Source organism: Gossypium arboreum, chromosome 3, assembly GCF_025698485.1.
Source record: "Gossypium arboreum isolate Shixiya-1 chromosome 3, ASM2569848v2, whole genome shotgun sequence".
Lineage (NCBI taxonomy): Eukaryota > Viridiplantae > Streptophyta > Magnoliopsida > Malvales > Malvaceae > Gossypium > Gossypium arboreum.
In genome coordinates this window covers 2,163,414-2,184,861 of record NC_069072.1, presented here as the reverse complement: position 1 = coordinate 2,184,861, position 21,448 = coordinate 2,163,414, and the positions used below count along the sequence as shown (strand labels likewise).

The 21,448-nt window shown below is 31.8% G+C and overlaps 3 protein-coding genes across 5 annotated transcripts; 2 read left to right on the top strand and 1 right to left on the bottom strand.

The window, feature by feature from the left end:
* The first annotated feature begins 805 nt into the window (after positions 1-805).
* On the top strand, positions 806-2,755 carry LOC108474773 (thioredoxin M3, chloroplastic-like). Of its 3 annotated transcripts, XM_053025390.1 has the most exons (4): positions 806-1,072; positions 1,820-1,840; positions 2,004-2,038; positions 2,190-2,411. In XM_053025390.1, the coding sequence occupies exons 1-4, from the start codon at positions 874-876 to the stop codon at positions 2,292-2,294; spliced, it is 360 nt and encodes a 119-aa protein (XP_052881350.1). In that variant the 5' UTR covers positions 806-873; the 3' UTR covers positions 2,295-2,411. The 3 variants fall into 3 exon arrangements, with proteins under 3 accessions (XP_052881350.1, XP_017632276.1, XP_017632277.1); XM_017776787.2 differs by having other exon boundaries at positions 810-1,072; positions 2,004-2,755; XM_017776788.2 differs by lacking the exon at positions 1,820-1,840 and having other exon boundaries at positions 812-1,072; positions 2,004-2,755.
* A 9,066-nt stretch (positions 2,756-11,821) lies between these two features.
* Positions 11,822-13,611, top strand: LOC108474731 (U-box domain-containing protein 26-like). Its single transcript, XM_017776741.2, has one exon. It carries the CDS (start codon positions 12,117-12,119, stop codon positions 13,365-13,367), a length of 1,251 nt encoding a protein of 416 aa, XP_017632230.1. The 5' UTR covers positions 11,822-12,116; the 3' UTR covers positions 13,368-13,611.
* A 2,102-nt stretch (positions 13,612-15,713) lies between these two features.
* LOC108474387 (phytyl ester synthase 1, chloroplastic-like) lies at positions 15,714-20,499 on the bottom strand. The gene is made up of 13 exons (XM_017776294.2): positions 19,675-20,499; positions 19,542-19,593; positions 18,650-18,705; positions 18,362-18,520; positions 18,165-18,269; positions 17,961-18,067; positions 17,699-17,820; positions 17,500-17,608; positions 17,251-17,384; positions 16,803-17,172; positions 16,539-16,652; positions 16,367-16,452; positions 15,714-16,252 (listed from the first exon to the last, which is right to left on the bottom strand). Exons 1-13 carry the CDS (start codon positions 20,081-20,083, stop codon positions 15,952-15,954), a joined length of 2,124 nt encoding a protein of 707 aa, XP_017631783.1. The 5' UTR covers positions 20,084-20,499; the 3' UTR covers positions 15,714-15,951.
* Between the last annotated feature and the right edge of the window lie 949 nt (positions 20,500-21,448).

Genomic DNA, 21,448 nt, shown 5'->3' with positions numbered 1-21,448 from the left:
TACTGACGTGGATGTTCCTTACTTTTCTACTTTTTAATTCGATTAATACCAAAGAATAAAATTTGCAAGAGAAAGAACATGATGTTTGGTTAGTGAAAGTGAAACCCAGAAAATCCCAAAAAATCCACGTATTTGTTTGTAGGCTTGTATAAGGGTTAGGCCGAAGTCCAAAATTTATATGAGAAGTGAAAGAGTTTGAGTAAAAATATGAATTCGAAAAATAAAGTTGGATCTATATTTTTATCCAATTTAAGCTTAAGTTTATATTCCGTGTCTATATTTTCTCAAGGTGAAAGTAAACTTTGATTCGAAGCGAATCACTTTGAAAGTTGAGGATGGATCAGAGATTGTGGTCGTTGGAGAGAGAATCAAATTTCTCTCTAATGTGATTTCAGCGACTTAGGTTGAGAAGTTTTTGAGTAAAAGTTGCGAAGTTTACTTAGCCTATGTGCTGAATTTTGGAAGTAAGGGGTTGAGAGCTCAAAATATTTGTACTGTGAGGGATTTTCTAAGATGTTTTTAAAAGAGTTACCTAGTTTACCTCGTTATTTTATTTAGTTTTGTTATTTGGACGATAGAAAGATAACGTAATAATTCTAAAGTTAGAACAATAATAAATTTAGCCTTTAATATTTACTAATACATAATTTAATAAAAACGAGAGTTAGAACCTAAAACATCAAATTCCTCGAGTTTAAATATGTCATGCATTTGCTAATGATTAACAGTAGGCCCATTAGGCCCATCCCTACCATACCCACTAACACCATATCCAATGGGGCTCGGCATTTAAGGTACACTTCTATTTTGTACAAAAAATCATTTAATTTCTCAGTTAAAAGACCGCTCCTTTCGTCATTTTTCTGTTGTCCAATGGCTTCTTCTTCTACTTCGGTTACTCCATCATCTCATTTGGCTACCAAACTTGCTCACCCACGCGCCATTTCTTCTCATTTTTCCTCTAATCCCAACTCTTTGAACATCTCATTTCCTTTGAAAAATGGGTCCTTTAAGCTTCGTCGCAATGCGACTTCTATCACTCTCAAAACCCTTTTTGCCCATGACCCCAAAGGTAATCTCTTTCTCTTTGTTCCATTATATAATACTGTTTGAATTTCTGGGTTTTGATTTTGATTTTCTTTTTGGGGGGGTGATTTTATGGCTTATCTAGTGTTGTTTGATTGTTTGGTTGCCCAGAAACCTGATAAAGAAAACAGGCAAAAAATTTCCGGGAATTTGGAAAATTTAGCTTAAAGCAATCAGAAGGGGTTTGCATGTGTGTTAGAATCGGTCAAATTGGTCGTAATCGTAGCAACTAGCTTCTAATTGTTTGGTTGCGCAGAAACATGAGAAAAGAAAAGAGGCAAATATTTTCCGGGAATTTGCAAAATCTATTAGCTTAAAGCAATCAAAAAGGGTGTGTAATTATGTGTTAAGACGCTCAGTTAGTGATAATTGTAGCAGCTAGCTACCAAGTCTAAGAAATAGTTTGAACTTTGAAGGATTAGTGCTTTTGAATTAGCATTAAAAGGTTAAAAAGTTACCTTTTTCAGAAAGGATTTTTGTTAGAACTATGAGAACCAAAGATCACTTTTTTGCCAATGTTTTGGTCTTTTTGGTTGGAAATTAGATGTTCTAACATGTTTGGTCCTTTAGGGTTTACGGACCGAAGCAATAGAAGAGCGATTCAACTGATTTCATTCAATTTTAGGAAAGTTTAATGCAGAACAATTCTGTTAAAATGTTGTTCATGTCGATCCTGGTAGATTAGATTCCGGCAAAATTTTCACATACCGTAACAATCACTATGATCTTGCAGGTGAATTTGATGTTCTGAAAGGTGCTTAATTCGTAAAACGAATGTGATCTATCAGCTGAAAAAACTTGTTTGTTGTTGTGCACTGGAACATTGATCAATTTTTTTTCCTCATGTATTAAGAGCAATTTTCATAGAGCATGTGTGTCTATATTCAATGATAGTCTTTTTCATTAATGTCGTGTAGCTGCTGTGGTTACTGAAGACACATGGGAGAAATCGGTAATGAATAGTGATGCCCCTGTTCTTGTCGAGTTTTATGCGAGCTGGTGTGGTCCTTGTATGATGGTCCACCGCATTATCGATGAGATTGCAAGTGAATATGCTGGTAGAGTGAGCTGCTTTATTCTCAATACTGACACTGACTTTCCAGTTGCAGAGGTTTATAACATTATGGCCGTACCGGTGGTGTTACTGTTCAAAAATGGAGAGAGGAAAGAGTCTGTTGTTGGTACCATGCCAAAGGAGTACTATATAGCTGCCATAGAAAGAATTCTGAAATCATGAACGATGAAACGGTGCGTAACCAGAATCTACTGTAAAGCTTTTCGCCCTCTCTGGTGTATATAATGTTAATCGGTGCACAAATTGTTCATCCTTTAGTTGGTATCATGGTAGTGAAACTGGAGTCCCTAAAACTATAAAACTGATGTTACCGATGCAATCTTCCCAGTGTACCCAGATTCTCTTTTGGATTACTTTGTGTACTGTTCTATCAAGCTAGAAAAGTTTTTTGTTGAAGATAGGAAGCATTAATCAGTGAGAATGATTAGGGGTGTAATCGAGCTGAGCTGAGCCGAGCTCAAGCTTGACTCGAAATTCAGTGCTCAATACTCTGCTCGAGCTTTGTCGAACATCTATTTTTAAGCTCGAGCTTGGCCCAAGATATAAATTTTTGTATTCAAGTTCAAATTCAAAAATCAAACTTAGTGTTAATAATGGATATATATTATGGGCAATAATGTAGTTTAATAATATAAATATATTAAAAATGAAAGCTTGATAAGGCTTGTAAGTTGTTTGAGCTGAGTATAACTGAGCTCAAATTCAGCTTGTCCAATAGTTCGAGCTTGGCTTGATAATTATTGAGTCGAGTTCAAGTTTTTCTTCGAACATAAGTAGTTTGGGAAGCTGAGTATTACGAAGCCTCAAATTCAGCTTGACCAATAGTTTGAGCTTGGCTCGATAATTATTGAGTCAAGTTCAAGTTTTTCTCGAGTAGAACATAAGTAGTTTGGGAACCAGTGTCTTATTTTGCACTTGTAAAAATGATTGTGTTCCATTATCATAGCTCCAAAACAATTATTTTTAGGTCGTTACGATTATTATTGAAGATTAGGCTTAATACATTATTTGGTCCTCGAGATTGACACTCTTTTTGTAATATGATACTTGTATTTCTTTTTATGTCCAATGTGATATCTATATTTTGAAAAGTTATACATTTTGGTGTTCAAAGATAATGATATTACTTTTTTAGAGTTTAATTCGGATTCTAAAGATTGATTTGGCCAGCGTTAATTGCTAATATTTTCAGGTTTGAATTTCATGATTTTGTTAATAGAATAAATTTAATATTAATTGTGAAATTTTTTTTATGTTCAATTTGTTAAATGTAGTTTGATGGTTGTAATTTTTTTAACTTTAGGGTTAATTTGACAAAAGTTAATTGTTAATATTATTAGTTAATTATGATTTTTCATCAAATTAATCCTAAAATCTAAATTAAACATTAAAAAGTTAATATGGAGTAAAAAGTATCATGGAGGTCATTGTACTAAAGTCACAGAGTTAGATCTTTTGTCTCGCGATCCGTGTGGCCTTAGGCGATTCGTTTGTTCAAATTCACCAAAGTCAGTTTTTACTCCCAAAAGTGAGATTTTTTTATAATTCTTTTAAGGCACCAATTTGTATAGCGAAAGCGATTGTGCCAAAAGAAGCTGCAAATAAATAACAATAAGCCAAAGAAAGAATGCACACAAAGTGTTTTGAGTAAATGGTCAAAAAATTCTATTATTTTTAAGAATTTAACATACAATGGATGAGATGCAAATGAGGGAAGGTTCTCTATTTATAGTTGAGTTCTCTCAAAACTTACGGTTAAGATTAAATTACATTGACGGATGAGATTAGCCTATTCTTTCATTTTAGGGATTTACAAGATTACATCATATCAAATCAAATTTAAAAGATATGATTTTCCTATTTACTAAAAATAGTCTAAGTTGTCATATTTTCATTATCGAGTTAACTAGGCTTCAACTGACCGGCTTCTCTAACATTTTTTTGAATTGGGGTAGTTCTTGTGGGCTAAATGTTTCCCATCTAATCGATAGACTTCCATGGGACTCATCTTGTGTCACGGGATTTGTACTTTGGCCCGTGACACTAGGAGTTAGATTGCATTTTACCCCTCTACTAAAAAAATGCGCAAGCTAGTCATTGTACATAAAATCAAAGAGTATATCTATTAGAAAATTCATCTATTTATAAATACTAAAAATTGACGTGGTTGCCATAATAATCAAATAGTGACATGTGTCACTTATACATCATGTTGATATACAGAAATAGTTTTTAACTATAAAAAGTATTGGAGACGAACAAAATCATCTTATATAAAAAAATGTGAACACGAAAATTAAAAAATTAATAATTTATGAATATCTATATGATTGTTTAGGCTTTTGATTGAGTTGGTGTAACGAGTAAATCATAAACTCAATTAGGGAAATTAGAAGAATGTCTTTTCATAATTAAAATAAGTCATATTCTTTGAACCTGCATTGATTGCGTTAGTAAAACTTTTAATTTATCACTCAATTAAAATTTTGTTTTGACATTTGTATACATTTTAATTTTGCCATGCACATTTTATTACCTCCGTGAATTGTATATTTATTAATAATGTATTTGATTGAGTTGATGTCATAAAGTTAACTCAACACCGACTTAAGATTGATAGCACCATTCGTACATATTTGTGTTTTAAATTTGTGATTTTCACACGCATACGCATGTGATAAGATTTTTAGTATTAATAATGTTTTTGATTGAGATGGTATCTCAATTAACTGGATATAAACTTATGATTAATGATTATATTCATTTAGTATTCTTAATCTAATAAATTCATATGTTTAAATTTTGTTTTACTTACCATTTATTTTGTTTCTTTATTTTGATATTGTACATATTTAATGTGTGATTATTAATTAATTTCAAACTATACATTTCATTAGTTATTATATGTTATTTTAAAACACAAATCTATATTCTAAATATGTAATTTGAGATACCTATACACATGTGATAGAATTTCTTTTTCTAGTAGAAAGTTAAACATTCAAATTTATCTAGATATAATAAAAGTATTAAGAAAATTCACATAATAAAGTTTAAGGGTTAAATAGGTCATATATGAAAAAAAAATGTTAATTGGTCAAATAGGTCGATTTTTTAAAAATTTAAGAAAATAGGTCTTTTTTAAAAGTGTATGAAAGCTCACTCAGCTGGATGAGCTTTCCTGTCAACTATGCAAAAAGTTTGCCCAACTGACGAACTTTCTTGCCAACTGTGTAAAAAATTTGTCTAGTTAGACGAGTTTTCCTATCAATTATGCAGCTAAATATGATTTCCTGCCAAATCAATTTTTTTTTGTGACATATATGGCAAGTTTAAGATTCGTTTAATATTTTAGCTTAGTACGGAATTGGGGGTGAAGTCAACAATACTTAAGTTTGGGGTCCTCCTTCCTTATTGGTCCATCACTTAAGAGTTAATCTTGCATTAATCAATGGTCACTTCATCATTAAAATAAGTAATCCTTTTATTATTCGTGCACAGCTCAAGAAACCTTAATTCCCATTATTTTAAGTCCTTCAATGGCTTCATTATTATCCACTAAAATTCAGGGTCAAATTTCGGTTTTCATCCCTCTCTTATGTTCATATTTTGGTATTTAATCCCTTTACTATAATCTGACATAATTTAACCTCTTTACTTTACAATGTCATTAGTTTCACTATTAATTATTTTAATTAAAATAATTATATATTTTTTAAAAGAAAAGAAACACCCTCTAATACAAAAACTCATGTCAATATGATATGTTGGAATAAAAAAGAAAAAAAGAAACCGAGACTATTGATAGAGTCATGGCGAGAAAATTGTTTTAATGTGTTAGAAATGAATTATAATTTTTGACGGAGTTAAAATGTAATTTTATTATTATATTAATTTGTATAAGATACATTTTTCAAAAGTGATAGCAAGATCAAATTTTGGAGACAATGTTGTTAGAAAAAGCAAGAACAAATCTTGAATTGTTGGGGATAAAGTTGAATTAAGCAACAAACAAGAACGAATAGAGAAAATTAAACATAAATATTTACTTTAAAAAAATCGTCTAAAAAGGATAAAAAAATTATGGGTAAAAGAAACTTCACTAAAGCAGCAAATAATTGAAGAGGAGTATAAGATGGAGAAACAAAAACAAACCCAAACTCAAAAATATAAGGTCTCACGAAATTTCCACAAAACTCTCTTAATTGTGTTGTTGAATCAATCTCTCTAGGGTCGTTAAAAGCCCTATTTATAGGTTGAAATTTGTGTGCTAATCTGATTAAAATATCTCTAGAGTTATTAGAGTTCGATTGAGAAAATATAGCAAAATTTAATTGGGAGAAGAAATCAGATTTAGTAAGGAACATGTTGCCATGCCGTGACGTCATTTATCGGTTCGTCAAGTGTTAGCTCTTCCATGTCACGACGTTAACTTTGTTTCATCCAAAATGCAAGGTACACTCCACTTGAATATTTACCATAAAATGTACATTGAAAAGAGAGGGGAAAAAAAAAACCTTACAATTCCACCAAACCTAAATGGTCTAAATGAAAATTTTACCATTTTAAGGGGCCAAGATTCTTGCTCCTTGCCTACGCCCTTGACCGCTAATTAACGATATTCCAAAAGTATTAAGATCAAATCTACTTAATAGAAGTACATGGACTAAATCTTAAATTTAAAGATAATAAAAGGACCCAAACTACAATTCAGCCACAATTAACATGCACCAAAACTTAAAACCCAGCTGTGTACTTTTGAATACTGTAATTAATTGTGAACACTCAAATCTAAACAATTTGTTTGTTTATTTACAATTGGTCCTTGTACATTGTACTATGTCGGTTTAAATAGTGTTTCATCTATATTACATTATCTTTTACTGAAATTTGTACTTTTTTATTAAATGTGAGATTCGGTCCAATTTTTAAATTGGTGGTATATTTGTAAGTATTCAATTCAATCAAAACTACCCAATTTTAATATGCAAAAAAGGAATATGATCAATTAGGGGGAGTTAATTTGTAATAAATCCCTCAAAATACGATAGTACAAAGCACCCAATCTTAGACTTTGACAAATATTGTAGGGAAATAGGGGGAAACTGTCGTGAGTTTTTGTCATCATTTATGGCATATTCCTGCCAATGATGCTTTTGATGGGTTAGAAGTTGCGTCTGCGTCCGGTTTGAGTTCGAGTTTTATTTTACGTAAATTATATATATATATTTTTATTTTTTATTTAAATTTTATAATACATAATTTTTTGTGTATATATTATTTATATTTATAATTATAATGATGCTTTTACATATAACTTTTAAAAAATGGCATATTCTTGGAAATCTTCTATTAAATTTATGATAAGATTTGCGATTAGAGCTTAGTACAATGAATGATATTTAAAAAAAAAGGAAAGAGTATTTTTCTTTAATTTTATTGGATGATAAATGGAATTGGTGAAGTGCTCCACTAGAAAATTATTTTGTGGGGTGTTTGAAAATATGCTACCTTTGTACCCCTCAAGTTCACATGCTAAAACAGGGAATAAAAAAATCAAAATTAAATTATATATTTTTATGATAAGTAAAAATATGATTTATATGTTTATAAATTTTAAAAATTAAATTAAATTTTTATGATAATAAAATGTAAAGTAAATATATAATGACAGACTTTTAACATTTTAATTTTTTCCGAACAATTTTATTATAGATTCTAATGATATGTGTTCTTTTTGATATGATATTTAGAATTACTAATAACTCTTTCTCAACTCATTAATAAAAAGATAATGTGCTTCAGCACACTTAAAAATCGAACCTACATCCTCTTACATTGATAATAATCTTTATACCAATCGAATTAAGACTCAATCTACTTATAGTTCCTTAACGAAACTCTTGATAGAACATAAGTAAAAAAGGGAATCCAAATTTATTTTACCCTAAATTTAAAAACTATAAAATCTAAGTTTCATGCATTGTACCAACTTGAAAGGGCACAAAATTCAATGTTGAGTCATTGGATAATGTTTTTCTTTGAATGCCAAAATTCCAAGTGAAAAAAAATTGTTGCTTATCTTGTTTAATAAATAAACAAATAAATAAAGGTTAAATTTATCTATTAGTCCTTGTATGATGCATAAACTACAAATTTAGTTCATATATTCTAATTTGGTTATTTTAATTAATAGCTTTAATGGTTATTGTTTGAATGAGAGTTGAAATCGAAAAAATATAAGGATTAAAAATGTTTAACAATGACTTAATACACGGCTCGTGCCAAAATTTTACTTAACAGATTTAATTACTACCATTAGATATTTTGGAAAAATATAAGAATTGAAATTAACCAGAATAGAGTGTAAAGACTAAATTCATAATATTCGTATAGTATAAGGGATTGATAGCAATATTTAACCATAAATGAATAAACTCTGTTACACTCAAAGGAGGTGGAAACACGTGCTGGTTTGGCACGTGCATCGGGGCAGGCAAATATTGAGTAGGCTGTCGCGGCAATTCATTGCCGGGTTGACCGGATACAGCAAGGAGGGCGGGCGCGTGGATCGTGTGGCTCACTGTTCCCCATCACGCGTGTGCGCCTCCGCCGCTAAACGACACCGACTTTTTCCACCTCTCTTTCCTTCTGCTCTCTTTTAGGCATCCCCTTCCAAATTTACTATTTTAAGCCCTTCAATTCCTCTGATAATTGAATCCATTAATATGATTAATTAAATCTACAGCCATTTAACTAATCCGAATAAATTTAAGATAAAATTTACAAATTTTCATAAAATAAAATTCGAACCCAAAATTTCAAAATTCTTAAATTAAAATAAATATATGCTAAGCTTTGACGTAATGATGAAATGCAAAATCTAAACACTTCATATTTACTATAGATGTGTTCATGGGTAAGGTCAACCTTTACCAAATTCTAAAACAATTTTCAAGCCTAAGCTTTAAGGTTGATATCAATTCGGTTTGATTCGGTCGAGTTTTTTCAAATTTTTTTAACTAGTCATCATAATTCAGTTTGATTTTTTATTTTTAGAATTTCTTTTTAGTAGAAAATAGACAATACTAGGCAATTACAATAATCAATTCATAAATAAACGGAGCAAAGAGTCTGTCAGCACATTTAGCCATGTGATCTGCAACTCCGTTTTGATCCCTTGAAATATGTCGGACATGAACCTCTCATCTTCATCGCAACAATTGATGTAATAACTTTTGTTTTATGACATTCGAATATGATTCAACAAAATGTCAAAGTATTTTTCATAAATATTTCTAAATTACACTAAATTTTCAACAAAAAAAAATCACTATTTCAAATATAAAATTATATATTTTATATCATAAAAATTAAAATTAACTATAAATTAAATATTTTTTTCAAAATTTCATAAATTATTCAAACACTTCAATTTAAATAGATTTTTTATTTTTTCAGCTCAACCCTACTAAACTTAACCTAACCCATCTCCCACAAATAACTCATTCCATTATATTCAAATCCGACTCAAAATAAACTAAAAACACCTCTCTATTATTATAAGAAAGGGATATTTAGTTGACGTAAATAGTATACATAGAGCGGAAAAGAATATTGTAAGGGGTCCAATCTATTCAACATCGTCCACTCATTTTGGACCCACCCACTTCTATTTGATGTTATTATTCACCATTTTTATTTTTATTTTTTATGAATTTTTTTGATTGGTCAAAAGAAAAGTGGAGAGACAATCTGGAGGGTGGACCCCACATATTCCTCTGTTTATAAAAATAAACATATATCTTAGTCTTTGACCTTTGACTGCCACTACCACTACCACTGTATTAATATCAGACAATTCAAACATAATAATTAAATATCCCAATCACTTTCTTCCTCCCACTATTTGATTAAGATTAGATTCCCATTATCCTTATCTAACATTTTATTTTTTTATTGAGTCTTAATTCAATTAATATAAGTATTAGTGTCATGTTGAGCCGTTAATAGTTATTGCTTATCTTATTAAAAGTTTTGACCATATCTGTTATTTTTAATAAAATACTTAAAACTACTCATAATTACTCTCTAACTCATATTCTTTTATACTGGAGTAATTTTCATGCCAATTGAACTAAAATTCAATTGGCTAAAATATAATATGATGTTAAGTTAAATAAAAACTCAAAAATAGTAATTATCTAAACATTAATCGTAAAACAGATATTTATATTCAAAATTCATAAAACAAAACCCATTTAATACAAAAATCGAGAATTGAATAGTAAATTTTAAAAAAAAAACCCAATTAAAGGAATCCAAAAATTTTCTGTATTTGATATTTTATTACTTTTACTCTTATGGCTTTTAAAAGCAACCTAAGAATACCACTATGAAGCTAATTATAGGCAAAAAAAAAAAGAGAAAGAAAATATTTGTGGAATCTTTTAGTCATTGCCACCTTTTTTTAAAGCCACAAAAGCTCGAAAGGTGCCATTGGTTTGATTTTTATTTTATATTTTTTTAAAAAATTCAATTCAGTCACATAATAAAGCAAAGATTTGACACCCCACCAGGCACCAGACTGTAAAAGCGTTGCCCTTAATTTTTGTCCTCTTTAATCCCATGGGACATACAAACCATAACAGCATGCACCATACACACAAAAAAGGAAGAAGAAGAAATTCAATGTTTTTTATAAAAAAAATAAAATTGAATGAATTTTAATCCTAGTATATTTGGTATTGTCAAAAAAAAAGATAGTGCAGTATGTATGAAAACACCAAACTATAAGGATTTAATTGCAAAAGACACTTACGTCAATGATAAAAGTCTAATTATGATTTTAGTCCCTCTACTATTTTATTAGTAAGTCTAAAGAAAAATTTTCAAATAAAAAAAAGCGTATTTCTTAAAAATACTTTTATATAATATTTTGAAGTTAATTTTATTGTTTTAAATATAAAACCTCGTTTAACCTCATTAAAATAAAATTAATCAATTCAATTTAAATAAAATTCTAAATTGTAAATTGTAAATTAAAATAGTTAAAAATATCAAGATTGATTGATTTTAAGTTAGATTACATTTTATCTATTTTATTCAAAAATGAGCAAAATAGTTATTGTACATCAAATTAAAGAGTAAATTGATCATTTCTATTAAAAATTTAATTCATTTCTATTGTTAAAAACTGGCGTAGCTAATAAAATAACCAAACAATTACACATGGTGTGCCATGTGAGTAGCCATGTGTACTCATGGCGAAGCCAAGATATTAATCTTGGAGGGACCAAGCTACAATTAGACATGCTACGTAATAATCGATTCAAAAGAAGTAGTATTCTAACATAACAATCGATTTAACATAAAAACAATTGATTTAAAAAAAAATAATATTTTTAAAAAATTGTAAAAATCGATTTATATTTTTAGGAGGATTATAGTATATATCTACAAAGAGTTAAATTACAAAAAACTTTAAACCTAGGGGAACCATGGTCCCCGAGCCTCTACTACGTTTCACCATTAATGTGTACCTTATTATAACATATAATGGTAAATTTTTAATAGTATAGATGAATAAATTTATTATCTAATATATAAAGACAAAATACTTGATGGTACAATTACCGCAAACCAATAGTGGGTGTAATCAGAAGTTAGTTTTTAGGGTGAAAAAAAGTAAAAGAAAAAAACAGAAAAAGTAGGAACCAAACAAAGTGAGCACATTTCCTTTGACCAAACCTTTTGCTTGGTTACCCAGTTAGGTTCCAGAGACCGGACTTATAACTGTCACACGTGTGGACCTTGTCTCTCTGTTCCAACCTGTTCTTTCTTTTTTTTTTTTTCATATAAAGCTTTCGAAACCAAAAACCACGCATCATTCACAGAGAATTTCCAGTGTCCTTTTTTTAAAAGAAAAAAAAAATTATCTGTTCTTGCTTTGGAGATGCCTGGAAGTATAGAGCCTTTAGATTTGTGTAATGTTCAAGTTCCGTACTATTTCAGGTGCCCAATCTCACTCGAATTAATGCGAGACCCGGTAACTGTTAGCACCGGCCAGACCTATGACCGAACCAGTATCGAGTCATGGGCTGCTACCGGCAACACCACTTGTCCGGTCACTCGAGCACCACTGTCGGATTTCACTCTCATCCCTAACCATACACTTCGCCGGCTTATACAAGATTGGTGTGTTGCGAACCGGGCTTTTGGTATTGAACGAATTCCCACGCCTAAACAACCGGCTGAACCGGGTATGGTTAGGTCGTTGTTGAACCAGGCTTCAACGGTTTCGAATCCGTTTTCGGTTCGTCATTCTGCTTTGGTTCGACTCAAGGGGTTGGCTCGGGAATCGGAGAAGAATCGGAACGTGATTTGTTCTCATGAGGCTAAGGAGATACTGATGAGGATTGTCTTTTCCGATGTGAGTTCCGTTTCGTCGGAGTTGAGCCAGGAGGCGCTTGCGGTTTTGGTGATGTTTCAACTCAGTGAGTCTGAGTGCACGGAGATCGGTTCAGATTCGAACAGAGTGGTGTATTTGTCGGAACTCTTGTTCCATTCCTCGATCGAAGTACGAGTCAACTCAGCTTCGCTCATCGAAACCATTCTCGCCGGGCTGAGATCATCAGATCTCCGATCTGAGATTTGCAATGTGGATGAAATCTTCGCCGGCGTTACCGATATATTGAAAAACCTAAGTTCGTATCCACGCGCGTTGAGGATCGGCGTTCGAGCTCTTTTCGCCTTGTGCTTACTGAAACAAACTAGGCACAAAGCCGTACAAGCCGGAGCTGCCGAAACGTTGATTGACCGGTTAACTGATCTAGACAAGTGTGATGCCGAACGAGCCCTAGCAACGATAGAACTCTTATGCCGGATCCCCTCGGGTTGCTCCGCCTTCGCCTCACACGCGCTCACTGTCCCGCTTTTGGTAAAGACGATACTGAGGATCTCCGACAGGGCCACGGAATACGCCGCTGGTGCGTTGATGGCACTCTGTTCGGAATCGGAACAGAGTCAAAAGGACGCGGTGAGCGCGGGCGTTCTGACTCAGCTGCTGCTGCTGGTTCAAAGCGATTGTACGGACAGGGCTAAGAGGAAAGCTCAAATGCTGCTTAAATTGCTTCGGGATTCGTGGCCTGAAGATTCCATCGGAAATTCGGATGATTTCGCTTGCAGTGAAATCGTACCCTTTTGAAAACGATAAGTACTTCACCCAGATTCTCCATTAAAAAGAAGACCAATATTTTTAAATTTTTATTATTTTTGCTTAAATCAAAAACCTAAAAATTTAAAATCATAATTTCTGGGTTTTTTTTAGTGTTTAGATCAAAGTATATAGAGGAAGACTGTAATTTTCATGTATCTAATTTTTGTACCTAAGAATTTTTGTTAAAAGCAAATCAATATGAAAATGTTAGCTCTGTTCTTGCTCCTATCAATTTCAATCCTTCCTATCAACCATTTTCCATTTCAATTAAATAATCAATATTTAAAATATATTTTAAAATTTTATAAAATTTATTTAATAATGTAATTTTTTAAAAAATATCTTTTTAAAAAATTAATTTGATTTGATCAATGTTATGAATATTTAAATAAAAATGTGGAAATGATTTGATTTGATTGATGTGAGTGAACACATGTTTCATTCATAGCTGTTAAGCAGTCTTTTCTTGGAAATTAGAGTTGAACGTTGGCTCTATCATTTATTTATAAAATCAACTATTCGATAATCATTATATTAAATCAATAATTACAGATAAATAAAAGAATATATTTTAAACTTAGATTGATTTAAAAATAATAGAAATAAATTTGTGATGTTAAAACTGTTTCATAAATAAAATTAAATTATAAAAGAGAATTGATATGGTTGACGTGAACAAAAATAATTAAAATATAAATTTATTAATGATATGTAATTTATCTAAAATTAAAACATAACCAAATCAATTGCACCAAGACCAAAATAATTTTTTATATTCTATAGAACCGTAAAAAGGATAAATATTGATCACGAATTTTAAAATAAATTCAACTAAGTTTTTAACAATAATATCAAGAACTTGTGAACAAAATTTGCATATGTTTTTGTTTTAAGGTTTGAGTTGTTATAATTATTTTGGCTTGTATAAAGAAACACCACACATTGGAAACACAGTACAGAATCCAGTTTCTGGTTATAGAAAGCTGATACTTAATTTTTTTTTTTTTAAATATCACATTCAAAACACTGAAATTTTGTCCCCTGGAATCCAGACCAGACCAGCCTCCTCTTCATCTTTCTTTTTCATTGCCCCTCGGGCCCTATTTTTTGGTCTGAAATCTGACAGTGAAAAATTGGGTTTCCTTTTTTATTACTATTTGTTGCTTTGTTTTGGTGGGGTTAAAGCTTTGAGACTGGGTTTTTGTTTTTTTGACAGCGGCTAAAAGATGGCTAAGGTTCTAGCATTTTCAATGGTTTCTCGCGTGCATGCTTTTAGGTCCACATAAGAATTATGTGCAGTGAATCTTGGGGAAAAAAAATGTGGTATTAGGGATAGGGGTGTGCGGGTTTTAAGTTTAGATTAAATCACATTTTAGGGTTTAAATTTGATAATTATTCTTATACTGAGACTTAAAAATTTAGAAACTTTTTTTATATAAGTTAGTCCTTAATATTTTCTTGAAAAGTTCTGGAGTTTAAGTTTTAATATAGGAAAAATTATTAAATTTAGAGATTAACTTAGAAAAAAAAATTAAGCCCCAATTTAAAAAAGTTACTTCGTTCAGACTCCAATATGAGAACGATTATCAAACTCAATAACTAATTTTAACAAAAAAAAAATTGAACCCTGATATGAGAGTAATTACAAGTTTAGACACTACAATAGTGATTTAGCCTTTTATATTTTAAACATGTGCGGAGGAGATGATGGATGAGTCACATGTTGGTGGGAATTTATATAAAAACACGATGGTGTCACATGGATTGGACCATGTTTTTTGAGTAGGTATTGTAGAGGTTGACGTCTCGTTGTGATTTAAACTCGAAAATTTAATTTATTTGTGAAATTTAAATTTGAAATTAATTTTGAATTTAAAAAATTTTAAACTGAAATGATTAAAACTTTGAAATGATCTTAAAATATAATAATTTTATTTAAAATATTATAAGGCAAAACTTGAATAATTCAAATTAAAAATAATACAAATTCGAAATTGATGTAAATCGAGTTAGTCTAGCCATTAAAACGTTAAATTTGTTGACGATGACATTAAATACAAATAGTATTGCCAGCATGAATTAAACATGCACGATCACAAGTTCCCACATCAACACAATTTAAAAATAATAATATTTTAACCAGTATTTTTATTGAAAAACGATTTAATTCTTTTTAAAAGGACAATATCCAAATTTAGCTAAAAAGAAGAACCAAAGTTATAAAAAAAAAAAAAAGTGAATATTGAGAGTTAAATTTATCATTATATCGTACTAAAATGCATAGCTTTTACCAAATTCAGATGCCATATTGAAACAAAACCCACAAAAATCACATTAAAAAAAGTGTCAAACCCGAATATTAATTAATTTAATAATTAATAAAAAATATTACATTTTCTTCTTTGATTTTCATAGTTTCTTATTTTCCTTTTGTATTTTTAACTGTGTAAATATTACGTCATAATATTAGCAATGGCCTATATTACATAAACTATGCAGAATACTACAAAGAAAAATAAGCCTCATAAAAGAATCAAAGATGCATATGCTTTGAGTCATTTTTTTTTCCCCTTCAAGGCTTGAATGCTGGAACTTGATCTACAGAAGAATAAAGCGCGCCATAGATCGTCCGATCGATTATACTCCGATATGGATCCTCCTCTCGCTTCTTCAACAAGTAATCTATACATCGTTCAACTTCTGATTTTACCTGCAAATACAAATCATTTGCATCTTCTCTGTTCTTCGTCAAATCCTCCCTTCCTTTCAACTTTATCGGTTTTCCGAACAGATAGTAAAACCGTCCTGGGATCTTTGGTAACATCCCCGGGATAAAGAGCTGTTGGTTTCCGACCTCTCCATCTGTTTCATCCCTACAAATCAGAGAATGTAACTGCAAATAAGCAAGCTTCTTGTTGTTGTTGTTCCTAATGTAACTTAATACACACTCATGCGGGAAACCGAAACCGAAATATACAGGTAATGACCTTATTCTTATACCATCCCGAATGGATTCTTTTATTCTCTCGTTTATCACGGGGATTTTCATCCAGTCATTGTAGTCGAGAACCAACTGCAATGGAAGATTAAAGTCAGAACAACGATATTAAGCTGTTTTTCGATCGGATACGAAGTAAAAAATGAAGCAGAAAAACTTACTTCTGCTATATCATCTTCTCCTACAGTTCCAAAAGGTACAATTGTGGCCCCGAATCGTGCTGCCATTCGTACAAATTCGGGTTGTTCTGGCCAAAATAATTTGTATTCTTCACCCTGCAATGATAAAAGACACTATTTCCTAAGAATTTATGTCGGAAATATTGGCACGAAAAGGCAGTATGTCATAAGAAAATGGAAAGTAAACACGAAGTCCTCTTAATATTCTCGGTTCCCATATAGTTCCTGAACTATGGACGGTCTGACCTTATAATGGAGGGCCTCGCGGGCGCCACCGGGATAAAGAAGAACATGGGATTTCGTAGACAGAGCTTTGAACAGATAATTTGCTGTTACGGGCAATGCACCCATAACTTTAACCCAATCAGAGAAAGCAAATTCATTGGACGAACTTTGAAGCTTCCCCCAAAACAATTCTGGATGTGCAATTCCGCGGACCATAATCTTCTTCTCTCGCAAGAACGCTTCGATAAGGCAAGAAAGTTCAAGTCCCATTAACATATGGTAACCAACTAACAACACCGGACCTTCATTTGGAACCCCTGCAAGCCCCTGCACTATTTTTCCGTCTTCCATGGTAGAGAACATTGCCGAACCAGAAGCAAATCGTATGTACCTGCAATTTTGAGTGGCAGTAAGTATGAGCCAAAATTGGTGAAGTGATGCATACAATACATTGCTTGGTGGGAATTACCCGGCTACTTCATCGAATGCATATTTGAATTCCGACATGCTGGGAGGCACAAAATCCGCTATAAAATCGTGCTTCTTGGAGTGCCGGTATTTGCAAGTACCTTTAATGATAGTCAGTAAATTCAAGCTATCTTCCTGTAGCACAGTAAAAACATGCATGAATATCCAAAACCAATGAGAACCATTTTTCGATTGAAACAGGCCTGAGTGCCCCTCTGTCGATTCATTAACTACACATATGCTTCAGTACCAGTAAAAGGGTATGTCCGTTGTCCTTGAAGCGACGGACTTTGCAATTCGATAATGAATTCATGAGACGTTGAGCTTCATCTTGACTAGGAAGCATATTATCCTTGTCACTGAAATGCAGAGACGTTTAAGCAATTCACCAAAATACAGAAGATTCAGAAACAATAAGATGAAGATGGCATGAGGGAGAGAATAAAGACCTTGCAAGCACTAGTACTTCGGCTTTAACAGCATGGAGACGCGAATTCGTATAAGCAGAAGCTGTTTTGAGCAACTTCAGCTTCCAAACGAGAGTCTCCTTTGGTATAATATTGGCCATACCCTGAAAAGTAAGGACAACCAACATTACAGGTTAACAGCCAACACGGAACTCGAACCAAACCATGTTACTCGGACTTGGACAGCCAGCAAATGCAAATAACAAAACACAATGCATCATAACCAACCGAGAACAGTTCTTACAGAAAGAAGAGGAAGCAAAGCAGTGAGGTTGCCGGACAACTGTTCGATTTTCTGCATAGGCGAAAGCCTACCTTCGATACCAACAGTTGCCATTTTCACTGGTTCACCTTTAAAAAACAGAAGTAGCAGTATTAGAACAAACTTACCTTTGTTATAAACCGAATAAATATGATCAAATGAAGCACACCAATAGTAAAGACATACCCATTACAAGGCTCAAAAGATAGGGGATGGTAACATGGAGTCCATCCGGGAAAGCTTCCAATATCGGGAACAACGGTTGTAACTGTGACCTGCCAAATGATGTAGCTAAAATGAATGGTAAAGAAAAAGTATCAGCAAACCATGGAATTTCAGCAACCTGAATTCGTAAAATAAGTACAGGTTTTAAAAAGGCACACCAGGGTTAGCTAATATCAAAACCAAGTCTATGGTTGGATTCCGAGCAGCAACAGCAAGCGCTAAACATCCTCCAAACGAATCGCCCACCAAATAGATTGGTGTATTCGGGCGGGAAGTGTGCTCAAGCCTTATTGCTTCTTCAACAAGTTTCACCAGCCCTTCAAAATGCATAAAAAATACCATGAACAATCATCAACTATCGCAGTTAAAAGGATGCAAATTTATAGAGAAAAGAAAGCAAATAAGCAATCATATGCTGTTCTCAAGGCATGTATCAGCATTGAAACCTTCGAATGGTGTTCGATCTTGGACAGGAATATGAAGGCATTGTACTTTAAAAACCCTGCATTCAACAAAAATCTTCAATATAAATTGTTACTTTCAAGTTTCAAATGAACAACTCTTCCTATACATATATATATATAAACATGACAATAAATCAGTATACTATGAGCTAATCAGCAGGAAAAACTTTTTTGGCATATATTGTTCGACTCTTCATTTTGCTTGAAGCATCCAAACGAGTTTGGTATCTGTATCAGGAGCATATACAAAGATGGGTGCGAGATATGACCCTCTAGAAACTTACCATATACATGGAAAAACATAGAAAAAAATTGGACATATATCGGACATGCACGCCAAATTCAAGCAACTAGTTTATTGGCCACATTGAAAGGAAATATAAATGCCACCAAGGAAGCTATAGAGCTGGTTTTCCTCTAGTGTACTTGAAGAATCCAGACAATGTGTTCGATATTGGGAACATATACAAACATGGGTACGGGATATGGCAGTCCAACAACTTTGTATATACACAGAAAAGCATAGAAATAATTTGAATATATCCATGTTGGGCATATATCTGACAACGCCAAATTCATTGGCCATGTTGAAAGGAAATATAAATGCCACCAAGAAGGCTATAGTGCTGATTTCCCTCTAGTGTGCTTGAAGCATCTAGACAACGTGTTCTATATACATACAAACATGGGTACAGGATATGATCCTCCAAAAACTTACCATATTCGATATTGGAAACATATACAAACATGGGAACAGAATATGACCCTCCAAAAACTTACCATATACATGAAAATGCATAGAGAAAACTGAATATCAACCAAAGTAATCAGGTAAATAGACACAAGTGATATAGGGAAGGATAATACAACTTACTTGCCAAGAGCTTTATGGTGCAAAATGAGGCCCATACCAACACCATCAAGCCCTGCAATTACATCAAGTAACAAAATGAAGTTCCCATTATACACATTCAAAACATCAAACAAAAAGAGGGCAACAAATTTACCTGGTAAAAACAGAAGAAGAGGAGAATCATTTATAGGCTGACAACATTCAACAGGACAAAACCACCTAGGTGGTCCACCATCAGGCTTGATCATCTCCTCAGCTGCAATAAGATAATCTTTCACAGTCTTTGTTCCATAACCATCATCCCACAACACTTCAAGTTCTTCACAAACCCTTTTTTTCACCATTTTTTGTTCAATCCTAGGCTTTAAGCTCCCATTTCCACCATTAAGAAATGACCCTTTTTTCTCCTTCTCCTCCATTACAGAACCAGCACCACCATTCACTGAATACACTGACAAATTATCATCACCACTAGCTAATCTTTCAGCTCTAAAACGAGGCTTCAACTTTGGGTTAATCCCAAAAAAAGGCGAAACCCTGAAAGTAAGTATAGCAGATGCCATCGATTCCCCTCACACCCTTTGGCTAAACACAGAGATTTGAACAACTTTATACACAACTAGAAACAGTATTCAAAACCATTAATACCCCATTTTCACGAATAAAAAAGACTGAAGAAAGAATGATATTTGGTGTGAACCCAGATTAGTGAAACAAGGTTCACAGCTTCTCAAAAACCCAGTACTATATTTCTAGAATTTTTTGTGAAGATCAAGCAATGAAACAAATACTGAAATTGACAGTGTTTTAATGGCAAATAACAATTTAAAACCAACGCAGAAGAAAAAGAGAAAAAAGGGAATTTTTAGTTGCTTAAAAGTCTTGAAAAGGTAGACTATTGATTGTTCTCATTGATTCTTGTACTGTTTTTATGGCTAAGTGTAATTATCCATGGTTGTGGCTGTAAAGTAGCCAATGACCCTATGAATTCTTTTTAACTGGTAATAATTCTTACTGAATTTGGAGGTTGCTTTTAGGTTAATTTTTGCTATTAGTCCTTGTACTTTTAAAAGTTGTGTATTTAATCTTTTACTTTAATTTGTTCATCTCTAGTCTCGTACTTTTCGAATTTTAAAATCTCAGTCATCATCAAATGATAACTGAAAATTAATTGAGTTAAGTTCTGCTATTTCTAAAATCGATCGTCAAATATATTATCATATATGTAATGTAATGTTAGTTTATTATTTCCACATATTACTTACCAAAAATATAATTAATAGGTTAATAACTGTCATTTACGTCAAGACTGAAATTTTAAATTTTAAAAAGTATAGAAATTTAGAATGATTTAATTGGAGAAATTGAACAAATCTACAATTATACATATAGTACAAAACTAATAATCGAATTTAACCAAATAGATTCAAATGTTATTGTTTGGGTTGGAACTAAAATTTTAAAAATTAAAAAGTAGAGGACTAAATCAACCAATTTAAAAATAAAATAACTAAATTTTATCAAGTTAAAGTATAAGGACTAAATCTACTACATAAAGTATAGGGACTAATAATAAATTCTAACCATGTTTTTAACGGTTAAATTTTAATAACTTAGTATTTTTATTATTTTTAATTTAATATTTTAGATTATTTTTCTTTTATTAAAATTTAAATTTTAGATAAAATAACACATTTTTAAGGTTTACATAGTATGTATTATATATGTATATATTTAATTTTATATAATATAAATTATATAATATATAAAATAAAATATATTATAAAAATATAAAATGGGTAGGGTATTGAAATTTAAACTTGGTTTATATTTTAAATTATCTTATTTCTTTTAAGCTCATTATTCAAGTTTTATACTTTTATTCATATTTTCTCATATTTCGAATGGACTTTCGATTTAGACAAATA